Raw genomic sequence first — 16,384 nt, forward strand, 5'->3', positions numbered from 1 at the left:
TTACAGTAAATAAATAGTCAACTGGGTATTTTAAATGACAAGCAGCCCAGAGCTTAAGGGGTTAAATATTTGTGTCTCTTTTTGGGTGTGCTAACAAGGGAAGAGCCAGCAGGCTGGGGCGGGAAATGTGAGAAGATCCGTACAGAGAAGGTGTGTTTGCACTTGAATATTTGTTAACTTCAATGTAAATATTATTATTATCATTCAGTTATAATCTCCTGTGGGCGGCACTTCTCCTATAAGAGGAGGTAAAGCTCCTCTACCCTATAATTACTACACGGCAATTACTATTATAGGAAACCAGAAAGTGAGAGAAAGCCAGAAAGAACAGAAGCCGAAAGAATGCTCGGAGTAATCGTCATTTTCCTTGTCTTGGGTCTTCTGATATTTTTGGGGGTCACCTGGTATGAGTCCTCGAAAGCGGAGTACCCACCAGGGATTGCAAATCCTAAATTTCTTCGGACAACTTATACATTTGTTGTTGGCTCATTCATCTTGGTAAGTCCATAGCCTGAAAATGAAGATTTGTTTTCTTAGTTTTCTTACTTGTTCTTACTACAGTAGCAAAATTCTAGTTATGGGCACTTTTTATTCTTAATTCTTCGCAATTATTTGTTGTGATCTTACAATGATTTACCCAATAAGCTTTGGTGTAAAAAACCTAATAGAAAATGTGAAAGCCATAGATATATAATACCACAGAGGGGAGGCATATACTTATGCTACTTAGTGTCGAAATAAAAACACTTAAGTTTGTGGGTGTAACATGAAAAAAATGGAAATCTTCACAGGGTATGAATAATTTTTCAAGGCACTGTATATTTTAATTTGTCTTCTATATTGAGGAAATATTATTTTGTAAATTTTAGGATATAATTTATCTTTTGTCCATGGTGGGTGTTACCATAGATTTGGCTCTGGGGGATCTGTACTTTTTTCCTCTATATGATGTTGACCAATCATATGCAAGCAGCAACATACAGGGGAAAAAGAACACTCCTCCAAAATAGCTGAAAACAGGCATTCTTTGGTATGAGACATGTAATGAATGTATTGTACCAAAATTGATTAGAATAAACAATAATTTGCAAATGATGTGCCAAAATGCCTATCAAATGTAAAATAAAAATGATTCGAGTAAATGAGATTGTGTATTTGTTGTATCTAAATATTTTTAAGATCCACCAATGACCAGTGTAAAACAACATATAGACAATGTCAACATACAGATGCCCCTCATAAGCAGATACCGGCAAATAAATAGAACCTAGGGCAGTACCTATCCCAAAGATCAAAAGCAATATCCATGCTATTATAGCTGTAAGGGAGATAGTCAATGCTGCCCACAATAGTTATATTCTTAAAAAGAGAGGGAACATTACCGGTAGCTAATGGTCCTGTAGGTCAGCTCGGCGCCCCTCACCCCGACGCGCGTTTTGCTGCCAGCTACTGTCCAAAAACTGAATGTGTGAACATGGACTTAGTAATAAAAATGGATAGCGCTTAAATGTGATCCATGTGCTGTGCAATTTTCATGGACTATTTGATAGGAGAAACTAGAAAAACCTCTTTTATACATACCAGAAAAATGTATCAAACTGTGATGGTACAAACTGACACTGACCAAACTCTGATGAAACTCTGATCAAAAATACAGATCAAACTTGGATTGTTTTTCTCCTTGCTCTCATTCACGGTTTTTTTTTTCAGACACAAGAAAAACTGACCAAGTTTCATCAGTGTGTCATCCAACTTTTTCTTGTATGTGAGAAAAAAACATTCTCTATCTTTTCTCAATTTACAGTTCTTGAAAATCAGACCGCACTGGCATGGCAGTCGAGTGTTGTCTGATTTTCCACGGACCCATAGACTTGCATTGTCTATTTTGATCCAACACTTGGGTCAACATCAGACATGTCTCAGCGATTTTTCACTTTTTCTTTTCCATACAGGGGAAGATTCTTGATAAACTTGGAATATGGAATGTTGCAGGGCCTCTTAATTTTATAGGAAAATTATCCAAACCTAAACTGAAGGATGATCCAGAGATCTTCACAAAAGACCTACAATTTGGAGGAGTGCCGGTGAGAGTCTATCAACACCGATCTCCTTCAGCCGGTGGCAGAAAAGGAGTCATGTTCTTTCATGGAGGAGGATTCATGTTGGGGAGTATTGGTGAGTAAATAAAACTCTGTGGTTTAAAGATTGATCCTCTGTATAAAGGGATGTACTTACTTATTCGTTTGTCTGATGGTTCATCCATTCAGCTGTATAAGGTAGTAAAAGACACAGTAGTGACACCTAGATAATAGACAAATGAAAAGATCAAAATAAAAGTTCCAATATAATCAATGGGTCACCACATGTGCCACAGTTATAGTGGAAAACCACTAAAGAGAAGAGAACAAAGCTCTCAACACAAAAATCCCGAACCAATGAGAACGTGACAGGGAAAGATTATAGTATAAAAATCAATTTTTATTTATTTCATAGCAATAGTGACAAACATTTAAAAAAATTATAAATATATATATACTGTATATAGATAGATATTTTCCAAGAAAAATGTGCACAAGCCGCAAATAGCGAAAATCCTCATAATATACCACAGGGTAAGATGGCCGTCTATCACGTATGCACACCAGGGGTAAATAAAAAATGTAAAAAATGTATATATATAAAAGCCAGTGTGTACCAGTGATATATAAATATATGCATCAATATCATAAAAGAATTTCCAAAAAAGCTCACAAAAAATCACAACAGATCATAGTGAAAATAAAACTGAGTGAAATGCTATGTGCGACAAATTAATCCTCACCAGAGGAACATATTGTGCAAAATGCAAACAAAAAAACCAATAGAGATGCCAGTTTACTTACAATAAGTCAGGAGAATGTTCACAGGCTGCCAGCGGCTAGGTAATGTGCACCCCGACGCGCACCCCCTGACAAAGGACTGCGTGTCTGGAACGCGCGTCGGGGTGCACATTACCTAGCCGCTATTTGCGGCTTGATTTGTGCACATTTTTCTTGGAATATATCTATCTATATATATATTTTTATAATTTTTTTAAAATGTTTGTTGGTAAAATATTTGAAGGGTTTCTGAGGGATGTTATTCTGGATTATCTCAATGAGAATAACTGTTTAACTCCATATCAGCATGGGTTTATGAGAAATCGCTCCTGTCAAACCAATCTAATCAGGTGAGTCATTGGACGTGGTATATCTCGATTTTTCCAAAGCGTTTGATACCGTGCCGCACAAGAGGTTGGTACACAAAATGAGAATGCTTGGTCTGGGGGAAAATGTGTGTAAATGGGTTAGTAACTGGCTAAGTGATAGAAAGCAGAGGGTGGTTATAAATGGTATAGTCTCTAACTGGGTCGCTGTGACCAGTGGGGTACCGCAGGGGTCAGTATTGGGACCTGTTCTCTTCAACATATTCATTAATGATCTGGTAGAAGGTTTACACAGTAAAATATCGATATTTGCAGATGATACAAAACTATGTAAAGCAGTTAATACAAGAGAAGATAGTATTCTGCTACAGATGGATCTGGATAAGTTGGAAACTTGGGCTGAAAGGTGGCAGATGAGGTTTAACAATGATAAATGTAAGGTTATACACATGGGAAGAGGGAATCAATATCACCATTACACACTGAATGGGAAACCACTGGGTAAATCTGACAGGGAGAAGGACTTGGGGATCCTAGTTAATGATAAACTTACCTGGAGCAGCCAGTGCCAGGCAGCAGCTGCCAAGGCAAACAGGATCATGGGGTGCATTAAAAGAGGTCTGGATACACATGATGAGAGCATTATACTGCCTCTGTACAAATCCCTAGTTAGACCGCACATGGAGTACTGTGTCCAGTTTTGGGCACCGGTGCTCAGGAAGGATATAATGGAACTAGAGAGAGTACAAAGGAGGGCAACAAAATTAATAAAGGGGATGGGAGAACTACAATACCCAGATAGATTAGCGAAATTAGGATTATTTAGTCTAGAAAAAAGACGACTGAGGGTCGATCTAATAACCATGTATAAGTATATAAGGGGACAATACAAATATCTCGCTGAGGATCTGTTTATACCAAGGAAGGTGACGGGCACAAGGGGGCATTCTTTGCGTCTGGAGGAGAGAAGGTTTTTCCACCAACATAGAAGAGGATTCTTTACTGTTAGGGCAGTGAGAATCTGGAATTCCTTGCCTGAGGAGGTAGTGATGGCGAACTCAGTCGAGGGGTTCAAGAGAGGCCTGGATGTCTTCCTGGAGCAGAACAATATTGTATCATACAATTATTAGGTTCTGTAGAAGGACGTAGATCTGGGTATTTATTATGATGGAATATAGGCTGAACTGGATGGACAAATGTCTTTTTTCGGCCTTACTAACTATGTTACTATGTTACTATGTTTGTCACTATTGCTATGAAATAAATAAAAATTGATTTTTATACTATAATCATTCCCTGTCACGTTCTCATTGTTTCGGGATTTTTGTGTTGAGAGCTTTGTTCTCAGCTGTATAAGGGTATATGTACATGATGTCTTCTTGAGGTGTGACTGGAGCAAGTCTGTTCGGAAACTTGCCTAAAAAAATCACCCAGAAACACAAAACAAGAATGTGGAACTGGTACCAGGAATTGTTATGGACAACTCTGCAGAGAGACAGTGACCGCGACCGCGACAGCACACTGTATGCAGCCTTGTGAATAGAAAGCAGAGTTTACACATTGATGGTTTCACAATGCGCTCTGCAGTGTCGGTGTGCTGTATACATCCTTTTGGCTGCTTCAGGTTGGTATACTTTTTTTGTGGTGTAAAATTGGAGAAAAAAATCATCCCATGTTAGCATGTGTAAATCACTTCAGAAGTCCATGAAATATGATGTGTGTACACACCATGATACGTGGACTGGCCACGGCCCGGGTCTCCTGACCCAAATTTCACAGCTTCATAGAGCTATATGAGGTTGTTGAGTTCAGGTCGGAGACCCATAGCCAGTACATGTATCATGGTGTGTACATGCGCCATATTTCATGGACTTCTGAATTTGTCCTTAAACTGAACAAATGCGATGGGACGAATAAGAGGCGACCCAATATGTAAAGCAACTAAATTATCTTGATAATAATTAACTTACATATTGAAGTGTAAAATCATAATCTGTCATAACCTAAGCAGGTGACCGGAAGCACAAGTGGATGTAACCTGTGAAACAATTTATTTCCCTGATCTGGTGGGAATTGTAATAACTACGCAATGACAATTCATGTTAAAAAAGGTAATTACAGCACGAAACATAAGATAAAAAATGTACAAAGAATCGTCAGGTACCCTGCAGCTAGTACAATAATCTCTTGTTACACATTCTTATAACTTCTGATAAAGGGGTTGATACCGGTCCTAAAGAAAATCACTGTATTATGGCTTCTTTTAGAGAGGCCACTAGACCACAAGTCATAGTCTGGACTCCAGGTCTTGACCAGCGCAGGTTGGGTTTTTGGAACGTGACCGGCGTCATTTGGATTCCGGTACTTGTTTAGTGTGGATGGAGTCTTGACCGGCATCGTCTGGATTCTGGAACTTGCTTGGTGCTGCCCGGATTCTGCTTACAAGCGGGCCACAGCCCACTGCTTTCGGGCCTTCCGCGGCTGCCTGTCAACTCGGCCTCAATTTTTGGATACACGTCCTGCCAGTTCCTTCACTTGGCGCCAAACCTCCCGTTTTGGCATGCTCGCCTTTTATATCGGGAACTGTGTCATTAAAACTCTTCCTCTTCATTCAAAGTTTTCCTCTCTGAAACTCTCTCTCTTCTGGTTGGTTAAACATTGTTTCTTGTCTCCTATGTCACACCTTCTTACAAAACCACAGCACCAAAATCCTGCCCTTTTTTTTATTCTTGGGTCAGTATTTTGGGGCAAAAAAGAAGGCAACCCAATGGAACCTACAGCAACCAGTAAAGAATATAAAAGTCCAAAACATATAAGTGGCATCCACGTAATGTCCAAGTCCATATAACTTTTTTGTAGAAGGTAAGGCCTAATTCACACATCCGATTCTTCCACATATGAGAAAAATTGACTGTTTTTTTTTTGGATCACATTTTGATCAGAGTTTGATCAGAGTTTGGACCAAGTGTCTTCAGTTTTTCTCATACCTGGAAAAAAAAACGTTTCTCCACCTTCTTCATTTTGACAGTCTGCGAATATCAGACCCCATTGATAAGGCATCTGAGCACTGCCAGATATTTTCATGGACCCATAGACTTGCCGCTTTTGATTTCACCCTCAGATCAAAATCTGACATGTCTGCTAGATTTTCAACCAAACATCCAGTTGTCAATAAATGTATAGGTTTATAGGCAGGAAAACAGAGAAACAGCTCAATGATCTAGAGTTATGACTTAAAAAATAAATAGAAATGTTACTACATAGGGGCAGCAAACTAGTCCTTTTTAAATGACATAGAGACCTGGGCATAAGGGGTTAAATATATGCCTGTGTCGAGATGGTAAGGGAAGAGCAGAGGCCCTGGGGCATGAAATGTTATCAGTAGGATCCATGCAGAAATGTTATTTTGGGATTTAAAAATGTTATAATTTGGACTGAAATACTATTAATATATTGCTATAAATTTCTAGTGCTACTTCCCCTTTAAGAGCCTCCTCAGCTATCCGGTAATTACTATGGGTAGGAGCCAGGAAGTGAAGACATGAGTAAGGAAATCTGCGAGAATGCTCGGAGTACTGGCTGCTCCGCTTTGTGCAATCTGCATTTTTCTTGTCTTGTGTCTTTTGACATTTTTGGGAGTCACCTGGTATGAATCCTCAAAAGCAGAGTACCCCCCGGGGATTGCAAATCCTAAAATGCTGAAGACACTCCATACATTTGTCACTGGCACATTCCTCCTGGTGAGTCCATAGTCTGAAGGTGAAGATTTCCTTTTTTCCGGTGCTTGTTTTATCTCCACCCTTTGCTCTATTACATTTCTTACAATTTTATTTATTTTTTACTTTTTTTTTATCTTTTGCAACAATTTACCCCATAAACTTCAGAAAAAACCTCATTGACAACCGCATGTAAAGGCCATGTTCAGGTAGTGCCACAATGGAACTGGCAAATATTTATTTTTTACTAATCCGTTAATATAAGGGAGGCAAAATTGTGCTGATTTTTACTTTTTTTTGCTGTTTTTTCATGTGGAAATGAGTGGTCGCTTTCCTTTACATTGTTCTTACAGGAATCCACAGCTAATTCTTTTCACTTCATGCGTTTTTTTGCGACAGGTCTTTTGCACTCACTTTATGGTTTTTGAGTAATTGGCTAAGATTCTTCAGGAATGCTGCCGGAACCTAACGTCTGGCTATGCGCCATGCTTGTAGCAGGTTATAACAGCCAGAGAGGATCTGCTAAGTGCTAAAGAGGCTGGTAATGAAGGTGAATGCAGCGCCCCAGAGATCTGGTCGTTGCAGTATGACACTCTGCCACTAAGGGGAGTGATGGTACGTCTGATGGCACTGAAGGAATTCTACTGACCAGGTATCACCAGCACACATTACACTTCACACTCTGGCCACTAGGGGGAGCAAAAGGCTTTATTTATTGGGCCACTCCTCACACTGGTAAAACTAGGGGTTGGATAGGAAGTTAGTCAGAAGCTGACTGGGTTGGATTCAGGCAACATCCCGTGGCAGGGGGTGTTGCAGGGAGAAGACACAGGGGTGTCCTTGTCAGGCGTGGGAACCTGGCAGGTGCCTAGCGAACAGAGCAGAACGTTACGGAACCGCGCCTGCACACCCCGCGGCGGTATCCTAAGGAAGTGACACGAAGGGAAGGATATTGTGGAACTGTGTAAACGAGATCAAGCACAAAGGAGAGCCAGTAAGAGTCGTGCCGTGAGACCGAGGCAACATCCAACTGAGGTGCGTAGCCGGTGGCCGGAACACCGCGGGAGTAACTGACTTCAGGCCTTACTTCGAACTCCGCAGGACAGTTAATTATAGGTTGGCTGTCTACCTTAAATTTCCTACGAAGACATAGGGGGCAACGCGTGGAGAGGGGCGTCTCTAGGGTCCCGGAAGGGCTCCGAGCCTTCCCATCATACAGGTGCGTCCTAGCCATAACATACTGGGGGACGAGAAACTAGTAACATCTGGAACAAGCGAGAGAGAATTAGAAAGAACGAATGAACGAGAACAGCAGTTGTCAGGACTATTCCGAATGCTCAGCAGGGTAGCACTACAACACACAGGCGCTATTGGTAGGCACTGATTTCCACCTGCAAAGGGAACTCTGGATGTGCCCATCGGACCGGCCGGTCTCAGATAGCCCTGTTAAGCGTGCTCTGGATTGAGGATCCTGAAGTCTTCAGTAAAGAGGTAAAGAGACTGCAACCCTGTGTCCTCGTTATTGACTGCACCTCACACCATCACCATCCACCTTACTGGGAAGCCCTGGGGACACACTTCACCTGTGGGAAGGTATACCATCCAGCTGCCATTCCATCACCCCAGCGGACCCCACAGCAGCATCGGTCACCCTGACCGAACACCACAGGTGGCGTCACGAAACCTTGACAGACTCCCATCACCTTTTATTGGACGCCTCTTAGCAGGGTCACGGACCGGGTCTAGCCACCGTGACAGCCTCAGAACCGAATCAGAGAGGCCCGGTACCGAGAACTCGTGGCCCTGTGTCTGGGGGCGCTCCATGAATAATTCATGTAGTAACCAGTAAAAGTGGATTTTGTGCTGATTTTGGAGAAACTTTGTTACATTAGTTGTATTCTTAGTTGTTCTTGTTTCATGGGTTTATTGCAAATAGCAGAAAATGTGCAAATTTTGCTAATAAACTTAATCTGTAATAAAGGTGGAGGAGAAACTGGGACCTGCTGAGAAAGCCATAATTACCGAGAAAAACTCACCTGCGAAAAAGAAAAATATAACACACAGATTACAATAAACGTTATATTATTTAGTCTTTTCCGAAACCGAACTGACATTAGGATTAGGGCCTCAGCAATATAAATGACCTGACCTTCCTTTTATTTCTTACATTGGAAATAAAAAAACTAAAAAAATTGTTAGACAATTGTTATTTTTAAGATTATGACATACACCAGCATATTAGATGTCGTGCAATCTGAGCAAATACAGAAATCAATCTAGAGACAGACAAACATAAAAAAACTATATTTGGTTAAAAAAAAAAAAAAATTACACTAATATTGAAGAAACTTGCATTTTTCATTTTTTTATTCAATTTTTGTAAGATTTTTTTGACAGAAGAATTCCTTCAAAATATTTTATCAATGAAAAGTCTTATTTCTCCTGAAAAAAATTCAACATAAAATATATTTGCTAAGCTGTCCCATAGACAATTAATGGAGAGGAGGCTGAGCATGCATTGCACACATCTCTGCCTCATTCAGGATGTGGCTGCATTGATTTCTATGGGAATAAGCCTTTTATATTTTTTACATTTATAATTAGTACCCCAAGTCCTATAGTTTTGCATTATTTTGTGAAATTGACAATGGCTGGTCTTCACAGGAGATCTTAAATACCTGGCTACAATACTAATATACTGCAGGATACAGACAGGGCCAATGACATACATCAGAGGCAGCGTAAACAGGCAGGACCCGCACTGAATGGAGCAGACTCAGCTCCTGAGCCCACGCCATAAAGTGATAGCACAGCAATCGCTAAGGGGTGAAATAGTAGTTGTTCTACTATAATAACTGATTGTAGAATGGACATTACCTATAAGGTTACTTTTTCACTTTTTCTTTTCTTTGCTCCACAGGGAAAAGCTCTTGACAAACTCAGAGTATGGAACATTGCAGGGTTTATTAATTCTCTAGAAATAATATTAATGCCTAAGGTGAAGGATGATCCAGAGATCTTCACAAAAGACTTACAATTTGGAGGAGTGCCGGTGAGGGTCTACCAGCCCCGATCTCCTTCAGCTGGTGGCAGAAAAGGAATCATGTTCTTTCATGGAGGAGGATTCATGTTGGGGAGTATTAGTAAGTAAATCAAGCTCTGTGGTTTAAAGATTGATCCACTGTATGAAGGGACGCACTTACTTATTCATTTGTCTAAAGGCTCATGCACTCGGCTGTAGGGTATATTCAAACAGGATGTTGGTAAAATCCAACAGTGCAAAATCTGCAAAAAATAAAAAAAACTTGAAGTTTTTACTGGAAAAATGAAAATCTGGATTTCGAATTCTAAAAAGTTCTCTGCATCGTGTAAATGAGAACTCATCCACAATCTCATCTACAATGCTGCCACTGGAGTAGATTTTGGGCCTTTTTGGGACTTTTTCTGTTTGAGTCTGACATATAACCAATAACCAATCATGGCTCATTTCAATAGATGATGAATGTATAGAGGTATAAAGATGTGCTGCTTCGAGGGGACAATGACTCTGTACACACGTTGTCTGTCAGAATCTGTGCACCACTGTATATATTATGAGTGTGACACTGCTTTGAGTCCATTTATTTGTAAGGCAGGGCTCACATTGGGTCAGTGGCAATGCCCTGATGGCATCCGTTACACAGCGGCACTAACGCTGCGTTAGCGCACCCATTGACTGCCATTATGTAGCGCATCGCTAACGCATGTCATAATCGGCATGCTTTAGTGATGTGCCGTCATTCTGTGATGGACCCTCGGACGCAGTCTGCAGCATTTCCGGGTCCGTCCCCAATAGCTCAGGTGGAACATCTGCGCTATCGCGATCGCATAATGCAATCTTTAAAAGGCACACTAGCATTGGTGCAGTTTGTTTAACGCATGCGTTGAACGGACTGCACCAGCGCAATGTGAACCCAGCCTTAGCGGGTGATGGGTCACTTTTCAACCCCCTAACAACCTTTCAGGGAAAAAGAGTGACCCCATTGAGCAGTAAAGGCTAAGCAATAGTGATGAGCGAGTGTACTCGTTACTCGTGATTTCTCGAGCACGCTCGGGTGTCCTCCGAGTATTTTTTAGTGCTCAGAGATTTAGTTTTCTTTGACGCAGCTGAATGATTTACATCTGTTAGCTAGCTTGATTACATGTGGGGATTCCCTAGCAACCAGGCAACCCCCACATGTACTTATGCTGGCTAACAGATGTAAATCATTCAGCAGCGGCAAAGAAAGCCTAAATCTCCGAAAAAATACTCGGAGGACCCCCGAGCATGCTTGGGAAATCTCGAGCAACGAGTATATTCGCTCATCACTACTAAGCAACAATAATCACAAAGGAAAGGAGAAGCAGGGGACGGCCACGTGCACATATCTATATATATAATTGTCTAAGGGTTTTTCTGTCTGTCTGTCTGTCCTGGAAATCCCGCGTCTCTGATTGGTCGAGGCCGCCAGGTCTTGACCAATCAGCGACGGGCACAGCATGGTGACGATGATGTCATAAAGGTTGCCTCAACCAGTCAGCGACGGGCACAGTCTGCCGCGAATTCGCCTCGACCAATCAGCGACGGGCACAGTATCGACGTAGATGTCATAATGGTTGCCATGGCGACGATGATGTCATAAAGGTTGCCTCGACCAATCAGTGACTGGCACAGTCTGCCGCGAATTCTAGAATCATCATTGTCCATATACTACGCGGACATGCATATTCTAGAATACCCGATGCGTTAGAATCAGGCCACAATCTAGTCTACAATACCTGGCTTTTTCTCTTGTAGCCAACAGCATCAACTATCAGCTATATCAACATGATTGATATTTAATATGTCCTGATATTGGAACGTTTCTATTACATCGATAGGAGAATGGATCCCAATAACTGATGACTTATATATTTGTTTTAGACACGTATGACGCTCTCTGCCGATACCTAACGAAGAATTCTGGAGCTGTGGTCGTCTCTGTTGGGTAAGGTCACAACATTACTGTAAAATTTCTTCAAGTTATAATTAAAGACTATCTATCAGCAGGTCAAAAGTGGCCATATGGTGCTCTAATTTTATTCCCTCTTTTCCCATGAGCATTCATTATTTTTTTTTTAATCTGCCAAACAGTTCTAGAGATGTAGACCTTTTTAGTTGACATTATTTTCAAAATCTTTATAAAAGGGGTGTGGCATATGAGGGTAATTATGTAAATTAGCCTAAAGACATGCCCCAGAGGATCCTGTGAGTCACGCTCCTTTGTAAAAACAATAAAAATTAATACTCAAAAAATAGCCCATGTCTCTGGAACCATATGATGGATTTTAAAAATATAAACATCTGAATAATCAGGGGAGCAGTGTGAATAAAATAAGAGCAACAACTTGTCACTTGTCATAAAGGTGCTGTCTGCTTCAAACATCTTCTGTCTGTCTATGGAGGATTCCCAACAGGAGTAGCTCCAAAAAATGTTTCTGCATCTGAGGGACATGGCTTGACCAAGGCTCATTTTCATTGGGTCATGCTTCGGGAGTAATCAATAATACCTTATGCAAAGTATCTCAAAACTATATGAACATGGTAGAGGTTGTAAACAATGCATATGGCGGTCTTTATTATCCAGATATTGACCCAACCCTAATCATAAAGGTCCAATAAAAAGTATTTATTTTTGATTTGTAGATTGTGAGCCTTCGCGGGCAGGGTCCTCTCTCCCCCTGTACCAGTTGTGACTTGTATTGTTCAAGATTATTGTACCTGTTTTTATTATGTATACCCCTCCTCACATGTAAAGCGCCATGGAATAAATGGCGGTATAATAATAATAAATAATAATATATATATTTTAGGTACCGCCTGGCACCAGAACACAGATGCCCGGCTGCATTTGATGACTGTGTCTTGGCTACAGTTCACTTTCTGAAGACGGCACAAGAACATGGAGTTGATCCTTCTTCTGTTATAACATGTGGAGACAGTGCCGGGGGCAATCTTACAGCTGGGGTTTGTCAAGCTCTTGTGGGTAGATCAGATATTCCAAAGCCTCTTGCCCAGGTGATGATATACCCAGTGCTTCAGATGGCGGACTTCAATTTACCCTCGTACCAACAAAACAAGATGGTCCCATTGTTACTCCAAGAAAGTTGCCTATACTACTTAATTACCTATATAAGTGATGATCCTTCTTTGTCAAAAGAAATGATAAAGGGCAGCCATGTTCCTCCTGAAATAAGACAAAAATTAAGTAAGTTGTTGAGTCCTGAGGAATTTAAGGTCGAAGGCTACAAAGCTTACATCATGGCGCCGTTTAATAAAGATGTTTATGAGAAAGTTAAGAAAGCTTTTGACCTTCCATGTTCTCCATTGCTGTCCGATGATTCTGTGATCCGACAACTACCACAGGCCTACATACTAACATGTGAGTTTGATGTTCTTCGTGATGATGGGATACTCTACAAGAAAAAGCTGGAGGAAAATGGAGTCCCGGTCACATGGTATCATGTTAAAGATGGCTTCCATGGAATTGTTAGCTTCTATCATCACCCTGATGGGGTGTCCGGAAAGATGGCTTTGGATAATATTGTATCTTACATTAAAAACCTTTGAGACCTTGTATGGGTGAAAAATTGTGCATTGGTGTTCTAATGCCAGAAACTGGAAGATCTCACTTTATGTGATGTGATTTATTATAAAATTGTAACCTTTCAATAAAAGGTTTATATCACAGAGGTTTCCTTCAGAGATTTTTATCAGCAGTTTTTATTCAATTTTCTGAGATCAATGAATTTATTTATATCATATTTTTTTGGGTGGCTTTTTTGTGTCATTTTGGCGAGTGCTGTGACTATACACAACTCTTATACACTATTCAAACACTGGCATCTGGTAATCCATCCCACAGAGTATGTTTTCTTACAATTTGACCCTACAGGCTGATGCTGTAGAAGGATGTCTGAAAGAATGGCGATAAGTGTAGAAACAGGAGGAGGCGTGAAATAGAGCTGGAGTGACAGAGGCTTCAGATCTACCATAGCTTTTCATCCTCTTTTACATATCAATGCAAACACTGATTTCTCAATAATGGAGAACCAGACTGGCCATGTTAAAGTATTGCTGGACTTGTCTAGATGACAATTAAAAAAAATTGTTGGTTTTGGAAAATGGCAACATAAACATTTTTTTTTATTCACAAGGTTCAGAGTTTTTTAAACCACGATAATATAAAAAAATTACAGTCGTTTTTTATCATCATAATTATACTGATCATGTCACCTGGTCATTTTTACCACACAACACTGTAAAGAAAACAAAACCCATAAATAATGTCAGAATTTCCTTTGTCTTCACCATTTTTGAGTACATTATATGGTAAAATGAATAGTGTGATTCAAACTAGAAGGGGTCCTGCAAAAAGCAAACCCTCAAATGACAATGTTGATGCAAAAATAACAATGTTATGACTCTTAGAAGAAGAGGAAGAAAAAAATGAATATTAGCGCCTTCATTAAAGGGGTAAAGCAGACCTGAGCAAACTTCAGCCCATGGACCACATCAGGCCCTCTGGCAGTTCCTGCCCAGCCTGTGGACTGAGAGATAATTAAAAAATATTTACAATTTATTTTAATGGTATAAAATCTGAAAAATAATTTAAAGGTTTTACAATTTTGAACTCAAGGGGGAGCAGTTGCTGACATTTGTCATAAAAACTAAATGTACCACTAGCTCGCCTTGCAACAGGAGTAAATGTGGACGGGATCTGCTCGCATGTGTCTGATATAATTTCTTCCCTCCCTTTCTGAGCATTTGCAAAAGGAGGGGTGTCACACCCGAAGATGGCATGCGTGGTTCATGGACCCTCTGTGCCACAGAGCCGGGCTTGCTTAGGTGGTGCTGATTGTGGAGTTAGGTTTGAGCTGCTGGTAGCCACCAGATACCACTCTTAGCCAGTTTCACACATCAGTGGCTCCGGTACGTGAGGTGACAGTTTCCTCACGTACCGGAGACACTGACTCACGTAGACACATTAAAATCAATGTGTCTCTCCACATGTCAGTGTGTTTTCACGGACCGTGTGTCCGTTTGGAAAACACGGAGACATGCCAGTGTTCGTGGGAGCGCACGGATCACATGGACCCATTAAAGTCAATGGGTCCGTGTAAAACACATACCGCACACGGATGCTGTCCGTGTGCAGTCCGTGTGCCGTGCAGGAGACAGCGCTACAGTAAGCGCTGTCCCCCCAGCTTGTGGTGCTGAAGCCCCATTCATTTCTTCTCTCCAGCAGCGTTCGCTGGAGAGAAGGAATGAAAAATCATTGGTTTTTTTTGTATTTAAAATAAAGTTCCCGGTAATCTCCCCCCTACCTCCCCCTGTGTGCCCGCCCGCTGGCATTAAAATACTTACCCAGCTCCCTCGGCGCTTCCATCCTCTCAGCGTCGCAGTTCTTCCTGTATGAGTGGTCACGTGGTGCCGCTTATTACAGTGATGAATATGCGGCTCCACCTCCCATAGGGGTGGAACTGCATATTCATCACTGTAATGTGCGGCACCACGTGACCGCTCATACAGGAAGAGCTGCGACGCTGAGAGGATGGAAGCGCCGAGGGAGCTGGGTAAGTATTTTAATGCCAGCGGGCGGGCGCACAGGGGAGGGAGGGGGGGGAATACCAGGAACTTTATTTTAAACACAAAAAAAAACAATGATTTTTCATTCCTTCTCTCCAGCGCACGCTGCTGGAGAGAAGGAATGAATTCTGGATTCAGCACCCAAATCAGGGGACAGCGCTTAACTCTAGCGCTGTCTCCTGCACGGTGCGTGTGGTACCCAGTCGGCACACGGACGGCACACGGCTGCCGCACGTGTGCCACACTGATGTGCCAGGTAAGCACACAGACACGGATAACTCCGGTACCGATTTTTCCAGTACCGGAATTATCTGGACGTGTGGGACAGGCCTTAGGCAGTCCCCGATGCTGCAGTTGCCGACCACATCGGTTGGGTTCGCTGGACGGGAACACGAGAATTAAGTCATTGACAGACAGGATTTGGAGGCTGATAGACAACCTGGACAATGTGGAATTCGGGAATAGGTTCTCGTTCAGACACACGGGTCTCGGGAAATGGTTCAGGTATCGTCTGACTGGCTCCAGGGTAATGTATATACTACAAAAGGCTACAGGGACAATACTGGTCAAGGAAATAACTGTAATAAATTGAGGGCGGTGGACCTGGCAACATAGAGTTGCACACACAATAACACAAAGGAACAATAGGGGTTGCTTGGGCACCACACTTTTCGGGAGGGTATCTTTTGTAGAAGATGTCTCCCAGCTATGGGCTGGGGGTATCTTTGCAGGTGTGCATGCTGTCCCTTTAGAAACAGTGGAGAGCAAGCGCATACTAGGTGCACCGCTGGAAGGCTTGTGCAGCATCCTCAGGGGAATGAGGGAGAGGAGCACAAA

The 16,384-nt window shown here is 41.6% G+C and overlaps 1 protein-coding gene across 4 annotated transcripts; it reads left to right on the plus strand.

Annotated features, from left to right (window-relative positions):
* The first annotated feature begins 298 nt into the window (after positions 1–298).
* On the plus strand, positions 299–13,651 carry LOC138652095 (arylacetamide deacetylase-like 4). 4 transcript variants are annotated; one of them, XM_069742831.1, is made up of 4 exons: positions 299–498; positions 1,953–2,175; positions 11,843–11,906; positions 12,772–13,651. In XM_069742831.1, exons 1-4 carry the CDS (start codon positions 343–345, stop codon positions 13,526–13,528), a joined length of 1,200 nt encoding a protein of 399 aa, XP_069598932.1. In that variant the 5' UTR covers positions 299–342; the 3' UTR covers positions 13,529–13,651. The 4 variants fall into 4 exon arrangements, with proteins under 4 accessions (XP_069598932.1, XP_069598930.1, XP_069598931.1 ...); XM_069742829.1 differs by lacking the exon at positions 1,953–2,175 and adding an exon at positions 9,821–10,043 and having other exon boundaries at positions 303–498; XM_069742830.1 differs by lacking the exon at positions 299–498 and adding an exon at positions 9,821–10,043 and having other exon boundaries at positions 2,021–2,175.
* Positions 13,652–16,384: the final 2,733 nt, after the last annotated feature.

This window comes from Ranitomeya imitator, chromosome 10 (assembly GCF_032444005.1).
Source record: "Ranitomeya imitator isolate aRanImi1 chromosome 10, aRanImi1.pri, whole genome shotgun sequence".
NCBI classification, from domain to species: Eukaryota; Metazoa; Chordata; class Amphibia; order Anura; family Dendrobatidae; genus Ranitomeya; species Ranitomeya imitator.